The sequence below is a fragment of the Neodiprion pinetum genome, chromosome 5, assembly GCF_021155775.2.
Source record: "Neodiprion pinetum isolate iyNeoPine1 chromosome 5, iyNeoPine1.2, whole genome shotgun sequence".
Taxonomy (NCBI): Eukaryota; Metazoa; Arthropoda; class Insecta; order Hymenoptera; family Diprionidae; genus Neodiprion; species Neodiprion pinetum.
The window spans coordinates 19,705,897-19,723,447 of record NC_060236.1 but is presented as its reverse complement, the minus strand read 5'-3'; the positions used below and the strand labels follow the sequence as shown (position 1 = coordinate 19,723,447).

Sequence of the window (17,551 nt, the reverse complement as noted above, 5' to 3'; positions counted from 1 at the left end):
TGCAGGCCCGTCACCGCAAGGATAAAGGACCCGTGATTGCCCGCGCCAGCGCTGAAATGCGGACCCATGTAACCTATATATACGTATAATAAGAGTAACTTCTCGTTTCTGCTGGTACATTGCATGCGACATATTTTCATTCTCTTTCATTTTTCTTTTCTTGCGCTTTATGTGCAGTACTTTGATGATTCACTTCCTGTATTTGCAACCGCTTTCCATAGGTGTTCCATTGCATCTCAACTTTCTGCTCTTTTCTCGAAAATCATGCGACTGGTCGAATTTCAGCTCCAGCAATTCAGATAATGTTTATACTCAGTGAAATGAACGAGTAACTGAAAAGCTCGGCTTCTACGGCGCAGATAGGAAATCGAAATAATGCAGACAAGTTTCGATTGACACTAAAAACTTCTCGTCAAAGTACGATAATCCCATACAACCTTGGGATTTATCATTAACAACCGTTTCTGTGTTTTATTTTTTCGGACAGACAATGTGGTCCAAAAGTTATACATATTATATGAAATACAATACAATAGACAAGAATACAAGAAGAAAAATAGACGCAGCATATAGAATAGAATTCAAGTATGGATTGAAACAGAGAAACTCGTAATCCAAATAGTGATAAAATGGATTTGCATTACTTCAAGAATAAAAATGTAACAGATAGTTGTACATTTCAAGAAAATTCATGTGTAAGCTATAGACATTTATTTCTTACTACATTTCTGTAACATTCGTTACATAGCGGCGCACCTCAAGACGATCGTATTAATATTCACAGTCAACTCTTTGGGTCAGAATGTGCTCTTGCTGAACTGTTGTGCGGTTCGTTATTTGACTTGCACTGGCATCCAAATTGATCACATACTTATGATCGATTTAAAACTCGTTATACATGGATTTGAAACAGCAAAGTTAATTCCCGAAGAGCGTAAAGTCGAGTCGTAATTGACGTATTACCAGAAAGGTATAGAGTCGATCGATTGCAGGCGAAAGTAAAACTTATATTTTCAGCCGATGCCGCGATATTCGATATAGGAATGCCAAACGTGAGGCAGAAGCCTGGTTCGTTTGCAATACACAGTATACGAGTATGGTGCACAATTTGTCGGTAGAGTGACCTAGGATGGTCAAACAAATTTAAACAGGAGTTTGAGGATTTGAATGTTTGAACAGTTTGGTTTAGTCTGTAATGTAGAACGAAGCAGGACGATATCGTGTACATTCTATGTTTGGAATTTGTCGTGACGTCGACATTAAGCAGGTCAGTCGTGAATCCAAAGTTTGAAAGGGATAGATCTGGGCTGACTCGTAGTGCATCATAAATCTCGGCGTGAAAGGTAACAGTGAATGGTGTACTCAATGATTACCAGTTTTTTTGTGAAATTTTCCGTACACTAACCCGATGATGGGACAGACAGGTCGAATGATAGTTGCGCATTTCGCCAGTGGTGCTACAAGAGTTCAGTATAGTAATAACGGAAGAAGGATTCTATAACTAGAGAGTGAAATTCACTTCAGGAGCAACGTTGAATGCTCCGTAGTTAAGTGACAATCATGAAATGAACTACACGGTTAGAAAAACTGAACACTGCTGGAAACATCGGTTGTAGCAATCTGTAGAAGCGGAAGAAACAGAATAAGCAGAAGGTTGTTCTTGGGCAAGAGACGCGAAAACAGACGTGGATTCTGTCGATCCAGAGGAATTTGAATCAAGAACATCCAAATTGTTACTGGTGCCAGTTGAACGGACTTGTAAAACTCTATTTTTGTCCCTTCCAATCGAGTCGCGTGTGTGTCCCTTGATCACAGTGACGGATCTAGATGACTTGTCGGAGGTGGCCTGATCCGACGAGGACGAGCTAGCTCTTTCTTCAGAAGATGCTTCGGACGCAGAACTTGTCGACTGAGAGGCCTGTTCGGAAGACGAGCTTTCATTTTCCGCACTTTTCAATGAATCAGATGCAAATCCGCCGGATACTGAACTCTGATCGTGATAACCCTGTTGATTTTCCGCGTTGAGGGTCGAACCAGTGCCTACACCTCGGACTTCGTTGCTTCCGAGCGTGGTTGCTGTACGATCCGTATCCGCGGCAACCATCCTGGACGAGTCTTCCGATGTGACGTAATCCGACGTGGACGAGCTGGCTCTTTCTTCAGAAGATGATTCGGACGCAGAACTTGTCGACTGAGAGGCCTGTTCGGAAGACGAGCTTTCATTTTCCGCACTTTTCAATGAATCAGATGCAAATCCGCCGGATACTGAACTCTGATCGTGATAACCCTGTTGATTTTCCGCGTTGAGGGTCGAACCAGTGCCTACACCTCGGACTTCGTTGCTTCCGAGCGTGGTTGCTGTACGATCCGTATCCGCGGCAACCATCCTGGACGAGTCTTCCGATGTGACGTAATCCGACGTGGACGAGCTGGCTCTTTCTTCAGAAGATGATTCGGACGCAGAACTTGTCGACTGAGAGGCCTGTTCGGAAGACGAGCTTTCATTTTCCGCACTTTTGAATGAATCAGATGCAAATCCGCCGGATACTGAACTCTGATCGTGATAACCCTGTTGATTATCCGCGTTGAGGGTCGAACCAGTGCCTACACCTCGGACTTCGTTGCTTCCGAGCGTGGTTGCTGTACGATCCGTATCCGCGGCAACCATCCTGGACAAGTCCTCCGATGTGGCGTAATCCGACGTGGACGAGCTGGCGCTTTCTTCAGAGGATGCTTCGGACGCAGAACTTGTCGACTGAGAGGCCTGTTCGGAAGACGAGCTTTCGTTTTCCGCACTTTTGGATGAATCAGATGCAAATCCGCCGGATACTGAACTCTGATGGTGATAACCCTGTTGATTATCCGCGTTGAGGGTCGAACCAGTGCCTACACCTCGGACTTCGTTGCTTCCGAGCGTGGTTGCTGTACGATCCGTATCCGCGGCAACCATCCTGGACGAGTCTTCCGATGTGGCGTAATCCGACGTGGACGAGCTGGCGCTTTCTTCAGAAGATGCTTCGGACGCAGAACTTGTCGACTGAGAGGCCTGTTCGGAAGACGAGCTTTCATTTTCCGCACTTTTCAATGAATCAGATGCAAATCCGCCGGATACTGAACTCTGATCGTGATAACCCTGTTGATTTTCCGCGTTGAGGGTCGAACCAGTGCCTACACCTCGGACTTCGTTGCTTCCGAGCGTGGTTGCCGTACGATCCGTATCCGCGGCAACCATCCTGGACGAGTCTTCCGATGTGACGTAATCCGACGTGGACGAGCTGGCTCTTTCTTCAGAAGATGATTCGGACGCAGAACTTGTCGACTGAGAGGCCTGTTCGGAAGACGAGCTTTCATTTTCCGCACTTTTGAATGAATCAGATGCAAATCCGCCGGATACTGAACTCTGATCGTGATAACCCTGTTGATTATCCGCGTTGAGGGTCGAACCAGTGCCTACACCTCGGACTTCGTTGCTTCCGAGCGTGGTTGCTGTACGATCCGTATCCGCGGCAACCATCCTGGACAAGTCCTCCGATGTGGCGTAATCCGACGTGGACGAGCTGGCGCTTTCTTCAGAGGATGCTTCGGACGCAGAACTTGTCGACTGAGAGGCCTGTTCGGAAGACGAGCTTTCGTTTTCCGCACTTTTGGATGAATCAGATGCAAATCCGCCGGATACTGAACTCTGATGGTGATAACCCTGTTGATTATCCGCGTTGAGGGTCGAACCAGTGCCTACACCTCGGACTTCGTTGCTTCCGAGCGTGGTTGCTGTACGATCCGTATCCGCGGCAACCATCCTGGACGAGTCTTCCGATGTGGCGTAATCCGACGTGGACGAGCTGGCGCTTTCTTCAGAAGATGCTTCGGACGCAGAACTTGTCGACTGAGAGGCCTGTTCGGAAGACGAGCTTTCATTTTCCGCACTTTTGGATGAATCAGATGCAAATCCGCCGGATACTGAACTCTGATCGTGATAACCATGTTGATTTTCCGCGTTGAGGGTCGAACCAGTGCCTACACCTCGGACTTCGTTGCTTCCGAGCGTGGTTGCTGTACGATCCGTATCCGCGGCAACCATCCTGGACGAGTCCTCCGATGTGGCGTAATCCGACGTGGACGAGCTGGCGCTTTCTTCAGAGGATGCTTCGGACGCAGAACTTGTCGACTGAGAGGCCTGTTCGGAAGACGAGCTTTCGTTTTCCGCACTTTTGGATGAATCAGATGCAAATCCGCCGGATACTGAACTCTGATGGTGATAACCCTGTTGATCATCCGCGTTGAGGGTCGAACCAGTGCCTACACCTCGGACTTCGTTGCTTCCGAGCGTGGTTGCTGTACGATCCGTATCCGCGGCAACCATCCTGGACGAGTCTTCCGATGTGGCGTAATCCGACGTGGACGAGCTGGCTCTTTCTTCAGAAGATGCTTCGGACGAAGAACTTGTCGACTGAGAGGCCTGTTCGGAAGACGAGCTTTCATTTTCCGCACTTTTGGATGAATCAGATGCAAATCCGCCGGATACTGAACTCTGATCGTGATAACCCTGTTGATTATCCGCGTTGAGGGTCGAACCAGTGCCTACACCTCGGACTTCGTTGCTTCCGAGCGTGGTTGCTGTACGATCCGTATCCGCGGCAACCATCCTGGACGAGTCTTCCGATCCGGCGTAATCCGACGTGGACGAGCTAGCTCTTTCTTCAGAAGATGCTTCGGACGCAGAACTTGTCGACTGAGAGGCCTGTTCGGAAGACGAGCTTTCGTTTTCCGCACTTTTGGATGAATCAGATGCAAATCCGCCGGATACTGAACTCTGATCGTGATAACCCTGTTGATTTTCCGCGTTGAGGGTCGAACCAGTGCCTACACTTCGGACTTCGTTGCTTCCGAGCGTGATTGCTGTACGATCCTTATCCGCGGCAACCATCCTGGACGAGTCTTCCGATGTGGCGTAATCCGACGTGGACGAGCTGGCGCTTTCTTCAGAGGATGCTTCGGACGCAGAACTTGTCGACTGAGAGGCCTGTTCGGAAGACGAGCTTTCGTTTTCCGCACTTTTGGATGAATCAGATGCAAATCCGCCGGATACTGAACTCTGATGGTGATAACCCTTTTGATTATCCGCGTTGAGGGTCGAACCAGTGCCTTCACCTCGGACTTCGTTGCTTCCGAGCGTGGCTGCTGTACGATCCGTATCCGCGGCAACCATCCTGGACGAGTCTTCCGATGTGGCGTAATCCGACGTGGACGAGCTGGCTCTTTCTTCAGAAGATGCTTCGGACGAAGAACTTGTCGACTGAGAGGCCTGTTCGGAAGACGAGCTTTCATTTTCCGCACTTTTGGATGAATCAGATGCAAATCCGCCGGATACTAAACTCTGATCGTGATAACCATGTTGATTTTCCGCGTTGAGGGTCGAACCAGTGCCTACACCTCGGACTTCGTTGCTTCCGAGCGTGGTTGCTGTACGATCCGTATCCGCGGCAACCATCCTGGACGAGTCCTCCGATGTGGCGTAATCCGACGTGGACGAGCTGGCGCTTTCTTCAGAGGATGCTTCGGACGCAGAACTTGTCGACTGAGAGGCCTGTTCGGAAGACGAGCTTTCGTTTTCCGCACTTTTGGATGAATCAGATGCAAATCTGCCGGATACTGAACTCTGATGGTGATAACCCTGTTGATTATCAGCGTTGAGGGTCGAACCAGTGCCTACACCTCGGACTTCGTTGCTTCCGAGCGTGGTTGCTGTACGATCCGTATCCGCGGCAACCATCCTGGACGAGTCTTCCGATGTGGCGTAATCCGACGTGGACGAGCTGGCGCTTTCTTCAGAAGATGCTTCGGACGCAGAACTTGTCGACTGAGAGGCCTGTTCGGAAGACGAGCTTTCATTTTCCGCACTTTTGGATAAATCAGATGCAAATCCGCCGGATACTGAACTCTGATGGTGATAACCCTGTTGATTTTCCGCGTTGAGGGTCGAACCAGTGCCTACACCTCGGACTTCGTTGCTTCCGAGCGTGGTTGCTGTACGATCCGTATCCGCGGCAACCATCCTGGACGAGTCTTCCGATGTGGCGTAATCCGACGTGGACGAGCTGGCGCTTTCTTCAGAGGATGCTTCGGACGCAGAACTTGTCGACTGAGAGGCCTGTTCGGAAGACGAGCTTTCGTTTTCCGCACTTTTGGATGAATCAGATGCAAATCCGCCGGATACTGAACTCTGATGGTGATAACCCTGTTGATTATCAGCGTTGAGGGTCGAACCAGTGCCTACACCTCGGACTTCGTTGCTTCCGAGCGTGGTTGCTGTACGATCCGTATCCGCGGCAACCATCCTGGACGAGTCTTCCGATGTGGCGTAATCCGACGTGGACGAGCTGGCGCTTTCTTCAGAAGATGCTTCGGACGCAGAACTTGTCGACTGAGAGGCCTGTTCGGAAGACGAGCTTTCATTTTCCGCACTTTTGGATGAATCAGATGCAAATCCGCCGGATACTGAACTCCGATCGTGATAACCCTGTTGATTTTCCGCGTTGAGGGTCGAACCAGTGCCTACACTTCGGACTTCGTTGCTTCCGAGCGTGATTGCTGTACGATCCTTATCCGCGGCAACCATCCTGGACGAGTCTTCCGATGTGGCGTAATCCGACGTGGACGAGCTGGCGCTTTCTTCAGAGGATGCTTCGGACGCAGAACTTGTCGACTGAGAGGCCTGTTCGGAAGACGAGCTTTCGTTTTCCGCACTTTTGGATGAATCAGATGCAAATCCGCCGGATACTGAACTCTGATGGTGATAACCCTGTTGATTATCCGCGTTGAGGGTCGAACCAGTGCCTACACCTCGGACTTCGTTGCTTCCGAGCGTGGCTGCTGTACGATCCGTATCCGCGGCAACCATCCTTGACGAGTCTTCCGATGTGGCGTAATCCGACGTGGACGAGCTGGCTCTTTCTTCAGAAGATGCTTCGGACGAAGAACTTGTCGACTGAGAGGCCTGTTCGGAAGACGAGCTTTCATTTTCCGCACTTTTGGATGAATCAGATGCAAATCCGCCGGATACTAAACTCTGATCGTGATAACCATGTTGATTTTCCGCGTTGAGGGTCGAACCAGTGCCTACACCTCGGACTTCGTTGCTTCCGAGCGTGGTTGCTGTACGATCCGTATCCGCGGCAACCATCCTGGACGAGTCCTCCGATGTGGCGTAATCCGACGTGGACGAGCTGGCGCTTTCTTCAGAGGATGCTTCGGACGCAGAACTTGTCGACTGAGAGGCCTGTTCGGAAGACGAGCTTTCATTTTCCGCACTTTTGGATGAATCAGATGCAAATCCGCCGGATACTGAACTCCGATCGTGATAACCCTGTTGATTATCAGCGTTGAGGGTCGAACCAGTGCCTACACCTCGGACTTCGTTGCTTCCGAGCGTGGTTGCTGTACGATCCGTATCCGCGGCAACCATCCTGGACAAGTCCTCCGATGTGGCGTAATCCGACGTGGACGAGCTGGCGCTTTCTTCAGAGGATGCTTCGGACGCAGAACTTGTCGACTGAGAGGCCTGTTCGGAAGACGAGCTTTCGTTTTCCGCACTTTTGGATGAATCAGATGCAAATCCGCCGGATACTGAACTCTGATGGTGATAACCCTGTTGATTATCCGCGTTGAGGGTCGAACCAGTGCCTACACCTCGGACTTCGTTGCTTCCGAGCGTGGTTGCTGTACGATCCGTATCCGCGGCAACCATCCTGGACGAGTCTTCCGATGTGGCGTAATCCGACGTGGACGAGCTGGCGCTTTCTTCAGAAGATGCTTCGGACGCAGAACTTGTCGACTGAGAGGCCTGTTCGGAAGACGAGCTTTCATTTTCCGCACTTTTGGATGAATCAGATGCAAATCCGCCGGATACTGAACTCTGATCGTGATAACCATGTTGATTTTCCGCGTTGAGGGTCGAACCAGTGCCTACACCTCGGACTTCGTTGCTTCCGAGCGTGGTTGCTGTACGATCCGTATCCGCGGCAACCATCCTGGACGAGTCCTCCGATGTGGCGTAATCCGACGTGGACGAGCTGGCGCTTTCTTCAGAGGATGCTTCGGACGCAGAACTTGTCGACTGAGAGGCCTGTTCGGAAGACGAGCTTTCGTTTTCCGCACTTTTGGATGAATCAGATGCAAATCCGCCGGATACTGAACTCTGATGGTGATAACCCTGTTGATCATCCGCGTTGAGGGTCGAACCAGTGCCTACACCTCGGACTTCGTTGCTTCCGAGCGTGGTTGCTGTACGATCCGTATCCGCGGCAACCATCCTGGACGAGTCTTCCGATGTGGCGTAATCCGACGTGGACGAGCTGGCTCTTTCTTCAGAAGATGCTTCGGACGAAGAACTTGTCGACTGAGAGGCCTGTTCGGAAGACGAGCTTTCATTTTCCGCACTTTTGGATGAATCAGATGCAAATCCGCCGGATACTGAACTCTGATCGTGATAACCCTGTTGATTATCCGCGTTGAGGGTCGAACCAGTGCCTACACCTCGGACTTCGTTGCTTCCGAGCGTGGTTGCTGTACGATCCGTATCCGCGGCAACCATCCTGGACGAGTCTTCCGATCCGGCGTAATCCGACGTGGACGAGCTAGCTCTTTCTTCAGAAGATGCTTCGGACGCAGAACTTGTCGACTGAGAGGCCTGTTCGGAAGACGAGCTTTCGTTTTCCGCACTTTTGGATGAATCAGATGCAAATCCGCCGGATACTGAACTCTGATCGTGATAACCCTGTTGATTTTCCGCGTTGAGGGTCGAACCAGTGCCTACACTTCGGACTTCGTTGCTTCCGAGCGTGATTGCTGTACGATCCTTATCCGCGGCAACCATCCTGGACGAGTCTTCCGATGTGGCGTAATCCGACGTGGACGAGCTGGCGCTTTCTTCAGAGGATGCTTCGGACGCAGAACTTGTCGACTGAGAGGCCTGTTCGGAAGACGAGCTTTCGTTTTCCGCACTTTTGGATGAATCAGATGCAAATCCGCCGGATACTGAACTCTGATGGTGATAACCCTTTTGATTATCCGCGTTGAGGGTCGAACCAGTGCCTTCACCTCGGACTTCGTTGCTTCCGAGCGTGGCTGCTGTACGATCCGTATCCGCGGCAACCATCCTGGACGAGTCTTCCGATGTGGCGTAATCCGACGTGGACGAGCTGGCTCTTTCTTCAGAAGATGCTTCGGACGAAGAACTTGTCGACTGAGAGGCCTGTTCGGAAGACGAGCTTTCATTTTCCGCACTTTTGGATGAATCAGATGCAAATCCGCCGGATACTAAACTCTGATCGTGATAACCATGTTGATTTTCCGCGTTGAGGGTCGAACCAGTGCCTACACCTCGGACTTCGTTGCTTCCGAGCGTGGTTGCTGTACGATCCGTATCCGCGGCAACCATCCTGGACGAGTCCTCCGATGTGGCGTAATCCGACGTGGACGAGCTGGCGCTTTCTTCAGAGGATGCTTCGGACGCAGAACTTGTCGACTGAGAGGCCTGTTCGGAAGACGAGCTTTCGTTTTCCGCACTTTTGGATGAATCAGATGCAAATCTGCCGGATACTGAACTCTGATGGTGATAACCCTGTTGATTATCAGCGTTGAGGGTCGAACCAGTGCCTACACCTCGGACTTCGTTGCTTCCGAGCGTGGTTGCTGTACGATCCGTATCCGCGGCAACCATCCTGGACGAGTCTTCCGATGTGGCGTAATCCGACGTGGACGAGCTGGCGCTTTCTTCAGAAGATGCTTCGGACGCAGAACTTGTCGACTGAGAGGCCTGTTCGGAAGACGAGCTTTCATTTTCCGCACTTTTGGATAAATCAGATGCAAATCCGCCGGATACTGAACTCTGATGGTGATAACCCTGTTGATTTTCCGCGTTGAGGGTCGAACCAGTGCCTACACCTCGGACTTCGTTGCTTCCGAGCGTGGTTGCTGTACGATCCGTATCCGCGGCAACCATCCTGGACGAGTCTTCCGATGTGGCGTAATCCGACGTGGACGAGCTGGCGCTTTCTTCAGAGGATGCTTCGGACGCAGAACTTGTCGACTGAGAGGCCTGTTCGGAAGACGAGCTTTCGTTTTCCGCACTTTTGGATGAATCAGATGCAAATCCGCCGGATACTGAACTCTGATGGTGATAACCCTGTTGATTATCAGCGTTGAGGGTCGAACCAGTGCCTACACCTCGGACTTCGTTGCTTCCGAGCGTGGTTGCTGTACGATCCGTATCCGCGGCAACCATCCTGGACGAGTCTTCCGATGTGGCGTAATCCGACGTGGACGAGCTGGCGCTTTCTTCAGAAGATGCTTCGGACGCAGAACTTGTCGACTGAGAGGCCTGTTCGGAAGACGAGCTTTCATTTTCCGCACTTTTGGATGAATCAGATGCAAATCCGCCGGATACTGAACTCCGATCGTGATAACCCTGTTGATTTTCCGCGTTGAGGGTCGAACCAGTGCCTACACTTCGGACTTCGTTGCTTCCGAGCGTGATTGCTGTACGATCCTTATCCGCGGCAACCATCCTGGACGAGTCTTCCGATGTGGCGTAATCCGACGTGGACGAGCTGGCGCTTTCTTCAGAGGATGCTTCGGACGCAGAACTTGTCGACTGAGAGGCCTGTTCGGAAGACGAGCTTTCGTTTTCCGCACTTTTGGATGAATCAGATGCAAATCCGCCGGATACTGAACTCTGATGGTGATAACCCTGTTGATTATCCGCGTTGAGGGTCGAACCAGTGCCTACACCTCGGACTTCGTTGCTTCCGAGCGTGGCTGCTGTACGATCCGTATCCGCGGCAACCATCCTTGACGAGTCTTCCGATGTGGCGTAATCCGACGTGGACGAGCTGGCTCTTTCTTCAGAAGATGCTTCGGACGAAGAACTTGTCGACTGAGAGGCCTGTTCGGAAGACGAGCTTTCATTTTCCGCACTTTTGGATGAATCAGATGCAAATCCGCCGGATACTAAACTCTGATCGTGATAACCATGTTGATTTTCCGCGTTGAGGGTCGAACCAGTGCCTACACCTCGGACTTCGTTGCTTCCGAGCGTGGTTGCTGTACGATCCGTATCCGCGGCAACCATCCTGGACGAGTCCTCCGATGTGGCGTAATCCGACGTGGACGAGCTGGCGCTTTCTTCAGAGGATGCTTCGGACGCAGAACTTGTCGACTGAGAGGCCTGTTCGGAAGACGAGCTTTCATTTTCCGCACTTTTGGATGAATCAGATGCAAATCCGCCGGATACTAAACTCTGATCGTGATAACCATGTTGATTTTCCGCGTTGAGGGTCGAACCAGTGCCTACACCTCGGACTTCGTTGCTTCCGAGCGTGGTTGCTGTACGATCCGTATCCGCGGCAACCATCCTGGACGAGTCCTCCGATGTGGCGTAATCCGACGTGGACGAGCTGGCGCTTTCTTCAGAGGATGCTTCGGACGCAGAACTTGTCGACTGAGAGGCCTGTTCGGAAGACGAGCTTTCGTTTTCCGCACTTTTGGATGAATCAGATGCAAATCCGCCGGATACTGAACTCTGATGGTGATAACCCTGTTGATTATCCGCGTTGAGGGTCGAACCAGTGCCTACACCTCGGACTTCGTTGCTTCCGAGCGTGGCTGCTGTACGATCCGTATCCGCGGCAACCATCCTGGACGAGTCTTCCGATGTGGCGTAATCCGACGTGGACGAGCTGGCTCTTTCTTCAGAAGATGCTTCGGACGAAGAACTTGTCGACTGAGAGGCCTGTTCGGAAGACGAGCTTTCATTTTCCGCACTTTTGGATGAATCAGATGCAAATCCGCCGGATACTAAACTCTGATCGTGATAACCATGTTGATTTTCCGCGTTGAGGGTCGAACCAGTGCCTACACCTCGGACTTCGTTGCTTCCGAGCGTGGTTGCTGTACGATCCGTATCCGCGGCAACCATCCTGGACGAGTCCTCCGATGTGGCGTAATCCGACGTGGACGAGCTGGCGCTTTCTTCAGAGGATGCTTCGGACGCAGAACTTGTCGACTGAGAGGCCTGTTCGGAAGACGAGCTTTCATTTTCCGCACTTTTGGATGAATCAGATGCAAATCCGCCGGATACTAAACTCTGATCGTGATAACCATGTTGATTTTCCGCGTTGAGGGTCGAACCAGTGCCTACACCTCGGACATCGTTGCTTCCGAGCGTGGTTGCTGTACGATCCGTATCCGCGGCAACCATCCTGGACGAGTCCTCCGATGTGGCGTAATCCGACGTGGACGAGCTGGCGCTTTCTTCAGAGGATGCTTCGGACGCAGAACTTGTCGACTGAGAGGCCTGTTCGGAAGACGAGCTTTCGTTTTCCGCACTTTTGGATGAATCAGATGCAAATCTGCCGGATACTGAACTCTGATGGTGATAACCCTGTTGATTATCAGCGTTGAGGGTCGAACCAGTGCCTACACCTCGGACTTCGTTGCTTCCGAGCGTGGTTGCTGTACGATCCGTTTCCGCGGCAACCATCCTGGACGAGTCTTCCGATGTGGCGTAATCCGACGTGGACGAGCTGGCGCTTTCTTCAGAAGATGCTTCGGACGCAGAACTTGTCGACTGAGAGGCCTGTTCGGAAGACGAGCTTTCATTTTCCGCACTTTTGGATAAATCAGATGCAAATCCGCCGGATACTGAACTCTGATGGTGATAACCCTGTTGATTTTCCGCGTTGAGGGTCGAACCAGTGCCTACACCTCGGACTTCGTTGCTTCCGAGCGTGGTTGCTGTACGATCCGTATCCGCGGCAACCATCCTGGACGAGTCTTCCGATGTGGCGTAATCCGACGTGGACGAGCTGGCGCTTTCTTCAGAGGATGCTTCGGACGCAGAACTTGTCGACTGAGAGGCCTGTTCGGAAGACGAGCTTTCGTTTTCCGCACTTTTGGATGAATCAGATGCAAATCCGCCGGATACTGAACTCTGATGGTGATAACCCTGTTGATTATCAGCGTTGAGGGTCGAACCAGTGCCTACACCTCGGACTTTGTTGCTTCCGAGCGTGGTTGCTGTACGATCCGTATCCGCGGCAACCATCCTGGACGAGTCTTCCGATGTGGCGTAATCCGACGTGGACGAGCTGACGCTTTCTTCAGAAGATGCTTCGGACGCAGAACTTGTCGACTGAGAGGCCTGTTCGGAAGACGAGCTTTCATTTTCCGCACTTTTGGATGAATCAGATGCAAATCCGCCGGATACTGAACTCTGATCGTGATATCCCTGTTGATTATCCGCGTTGAGGGTCGAACCAGTGCCTACACCTCGGACTTCGTTGCTACCGAGCGTGGTTGCTGTACGATCCTTATCCGCGGCAACCCTCCTGGACGAGTCTTCCGATGTGGCGTAATCCGACGTGGACGAGCTGGCTCTTTCTTCAGAAGATGCTTCGGACGCAGAACTTGTCGACTGAGAGGCCTGTTCGGAAGACGAGCTTTCATTTTCCACACTTTTGGATGAATCAGATGCAAATCCGCCGGATACCGAACTCTTATCGTGATGATCCTGTTGATTTTCCGCGTTGAGGGTCGAATCAGTGCCAACATTTCGGATTTCGTTGCTTTGTTCCTGATTTTGAGTCGCTGACTTGTTTGGGGAAATCCTATGTCTTGCATTATGAAAATTGGTCGTTTCATGTCCGTTTGTCCCGCTTGGAGCGTGTGAACTCTGTTCGTCATGGAACTCCGTGTTCCTGCGAATTGCGTCGAATAATTCGATTATATACATGCCGGTCTCCGGAATAGTTGGTTCTTCTCCGGAATCAAATGTCATGTCGTATTCGTCACTCTGATTGAGTCCGGCATCCTTTTGAGGCGATGCTTTCGCTGCAAAGACGTTAATCTCATTAACCATAATCTTACGATGTTCAATTCCTTCAGTTAACTCAGTATTTTCTTCAGCGCAGAACTAGTTTTGGTAAGTCTTTCCATCTGACATGCTTCTTGAGCGTTCTATATTACTGAATAATACATGACCACAGTTGAGAGTGGTAAAAAGTCTGTTTTCACAATTTATGTACACCCCAGAATCGTATTTCTCATTACATGTTCCCCAGGGATATTTCAAAAATCCTATTTCAGTCAGAACAAATTTTTCTGGCAGTACTCGAAAATGGACTTGTAATTCAAAGTGTTACAGCACCCGATATTTAGACCTTGTATAATGCCACAGAAATCTCAAACTGCAGTTGTTCAGCGAATGATACATTCCAATATTGGCGTACTTCCAATCATAATAATGGTTCAATTCTTTCATTACGTAGATTTTTCAGATGTCATAAAGTTCCGTTTTGTCGTTAGAGCGAAATTCCTAAACTTACGTATCGCATGCACAATCAGAGTTTGCTCTCCAGAAATATCTTCAGCATTCCATAGCTGCATGGGTGTTGACCTATTGTTGTCAGCGGAATCAGAGAGCGCATCGAATTCGGTGCCATTCGAAGCATGATGTCTTTTTCCAAACCCACGGTTGTGATGTCGTGGCAAAGATTCAACTGTGTTAACGATAATTTGATTATTGATTTGGTAGATCCCAAATTGGTGGCAATACTGTCTGATTGATAATGTAATGTAGAGTCTCAGTGCACTCTTCCACACATCGCTCAATTTCAGACGCATGAAAGGTAATATTAATATTATTACTTTAGTATTGTATACACATATAAGAATTGAATGAAATGAAAATGAGGATATGAGGTTCGAACTTGTACTCAAGTACAGTTGAAACACGATGATAGATGAAAGTCATCCTATGTTTTCGTCAAAAATTTCTTCAGCTGTCAAAGTGAAAGTTCTGGGCCTACCTTCAATAACTAAGGCAATCTCATCATCGCCATCATCGCTAAATTCATCACCATGCATGCCAGGTCGTTCTAATTTGTCTTCGTCTCCAGAAGCCTCATTTCTGAAATTTTTTAGTCAATTAATACTTCCCGCCATCGTTATGACGAAAATCTCACTGGGAATATACCCGAGGTGTATCTCATTGTTGCTTTTTGTTATTTATATTTTGTAGTACATCAAGGAATATTGTACAGGAATTTTCTCACGAGTCAATGTGGCTGTTGAATGGTCAAACTTACCCCCAAAGTTTACAACAACAAAACAAAACATGCCACCCTTAAGGGAGAAATTACGTATTGCGCAACATCGTCATCTGTCGATATTAAATATCGTCTAATCGGTTTTATCAAAGACTTTTACATTCCTAATGAGGAATTTACAAAAATTAATTTTTTCCGGGTGCGTTAAACAATACAACTTTACTACACTTATCATAAAATATAGAAAATCGATGATGTACAGATTGGGAACTCTTCTTTTTAGTAATGTTGAAACACAATCTGAAGCTATCGGATACGATTCAAAAACTGCTCAGAACGTTTTTCATAAGGTTAATATTTCCTCGTGATTCCACAGTATTTATGCCAAGAAAAAAACTGTCTATTCAGTACAGAAACTTCTCTTTTTGTTAGATTATAACTACCAGGAATCGATCGTGAATAAAGTAAAAGTCTTTTTACACGATTCCAATAAAAGTATAGAGCGACAGACGTGCAAGGAGGAATATTAACACGTACCAAGCGCGATTCGATTAAAGAAACAGAGATGGAAGAAAGGGCTGTTTTGAACTTTGATCGAATGTCGATTATAAATGTCAGTCTTACGTACGTTCGTATAATGCCGACGATTTTATAAGTTCTGTATGCCATTTCAGACATGAATTTTATTGAATATTACTTACTCGTCAGTAGTTCGATTGCCATGATCGCTTATCTTGCGGAAAGGGTCAATTCTATCGAAGTGTCTCGGTGGCGGCTTAGCCAGAGCCTGAGAGCCGATGGCCAAGACTGCCAAAAGTATGATGAGTTTCGTCATGTGTCTCCTGATTCGGTTTCAGAACTGATTCCGATCGGCGATGGTCTTCAACTCTTATATTCTGTTACAGCCCATGTATTGTGGAGAAAAAAATAACAGAGAAAAATAAAATGCGAGATTCCAGGTTTGCGAGTTTCAAATACAGACTGCAAAGTCAAACACTGTGCCCTACAAAATACGCTTACCCGCAACTTCCATTGTACATAAAAAGTATTTGATCAGCTTTGTTGTCAATCACTTATCACGATACCCGAATTTTTTCATTTGCCCAGTTGTCTTGGGTTAAAAAATGTTATTCCTCATACCACAAGATTTTCAGTTTTTTTTTTACTTTCTACGTAACGAGATATTACAATCGTATGGCATTATTATAAATTCTGAGTGTTTTTGCGCTTACTTACATACTAATTCCCAAACATTGTTCGAATTTTCAAAAATAGAAGTGCTAGACGTAGAAAACTTTACTCGCAATATCTAAATATATTCTGAATTGTGAAGAATCATTTTCAAGAATTCTTGGCCTCCTCATTGGATTAATTTTGTATTTTATTTGTTACAATTAAGACTCGCAAATGCAAAATAGTATTTTAAACACATAGCTGTAATCTTTTTTTGGATAGTTCGTCTTAAATTCGTCAAACTTTGTTTTTGTCTCCTCAAAGATATTTCAAAATCCAAAAATATATTTACCAATTTGGAAATGGTGAAGGCAAAGCATGACTCAATAGAACTTTTACGAAATTTGGATGAATTTTGATCATTTCCGAATTCAATGTCATGTAATTCATACTTCGTGTTGTAAATTTTGTAATAAATGGTACATAGATACTTATTTTCTATTAGGGTCAAATTTTTTTCTTTATTTTGACAATTTACACGTTGCATGGATTCAGATACTCGTGAGAAAAATATGCTTGTGTAATGCACGTATTGGGTACAAACATAATCCAAGTAAATATAACAGTGATAAATATAACTGACTTATATTTATTTTACAATGTATGGATGTCAAATGTAACTAAACGTGTGATAGATGTACAAAAAAATAGCAGTTGAACACATATTCAACAATAACTTATTCTTGTGGTACGAATAAAGTTTTCTTTTAGCTACCCGAAGAAATAAATCGTACGTCTTACATTTTCGATGAGGTCAATCATTCGTGTAGAAATAACGATCAATGTAAATCTTTATCATGGCATGGTACCGAATATCACTTGTCAGGCTGTCAAAAAATGACTTTCGCAGACTTCTAGCAAACATTGAAACAAGTGACAGATATGCTGGAAAATGTAAATTCACATTGTCGACAAATATCAGATACCTGAATATACTTTACTTACTCAGTTGCACTATTGAAAAAAAACCATTCCTATGTAATTTTATTTTTTTGTTGCGTAGATTACACGAAGTTAAAAGCAACAAAAATGTTCGGCTCAAGAGATTTTGGTATTTCTAAATTAAGAACACATCTCAAAATTATTTACCGCATGGTCAGCCAAGATATTGAAATAATTTCGGTGGGTATAATACTTTAACGTGAGAAAATAAAAAATGAAAAATGTTGGGAAAATTTCACTTCGTCAAATTCAATTTCCACATAGCTAACGTT

The 17,551-nt window shown here is 47.8% G+C and overlaps 2 protein-coding genes across 2 annotated transcripts in view; one reads left to right on the top strand and one right to left on the bottom strand.

Annotated features, from left to right (window-relative positions):
• The window catches only part of 5-HT2A (5-hydroxytryptamine receptor 2A), a 151,679-nt gene that overhangs the window by 58,259 nt on the left and 75,869 nt on the right, over nucleotides 1–17,551 (top strand). The gene's annotated exons all lie outside the window — the stretch shown is intronic.
• Nucleotides 387–15,970, bottom strand: LOC124218517 (pneumococcal serine-rich repeat protein-like). Its single transcript, XM_046625037.2, has 4 exons — nucleotides 15,806–15,970; nucleotides 14,865–14,965; nucleotides 14,382–14,555; nucleotides 387–13,887 (listed from the first exon to the last, which is right to left on the bottom strand). Exons 1-4 carry the CDS (start codon nucleotides 15,937–15,939, stop codon nucleotides 1,571–1,573), a joined length of 12,726 nt encoding a protein of 4,241 aa, XP_046480993.1. The 5' UTR covers nucleotides 15,940–15,970; the 3' UTR covers nucleotides 387–1,570.

Excerpts from the sequence above, each read along its gene's own strand:
- LOC124218517 (XM_046625037.2), bottom strand. The coding sequence starts at position 15,939 with ATGACGAAACTCATCATACTTTTGGCAGTCTTGGCCATCGGCTCTCAG. Across the intron at positions 14,966-15,805 it reads GGCAATCGAACTACTGACGA|AAATGAGGCTTCTGGAGACG; the intron begins GTAAGTAATATT and ends AAAAAATTTCAG. Across the intron at positions 13,888-14,381 it reads TCTGATTGTGCATGCGATAC|CGAAAGCATCGCCTCAAAAG; the intron begins GTAAGTTTAGGA and ends ACGTCTTTGCAG.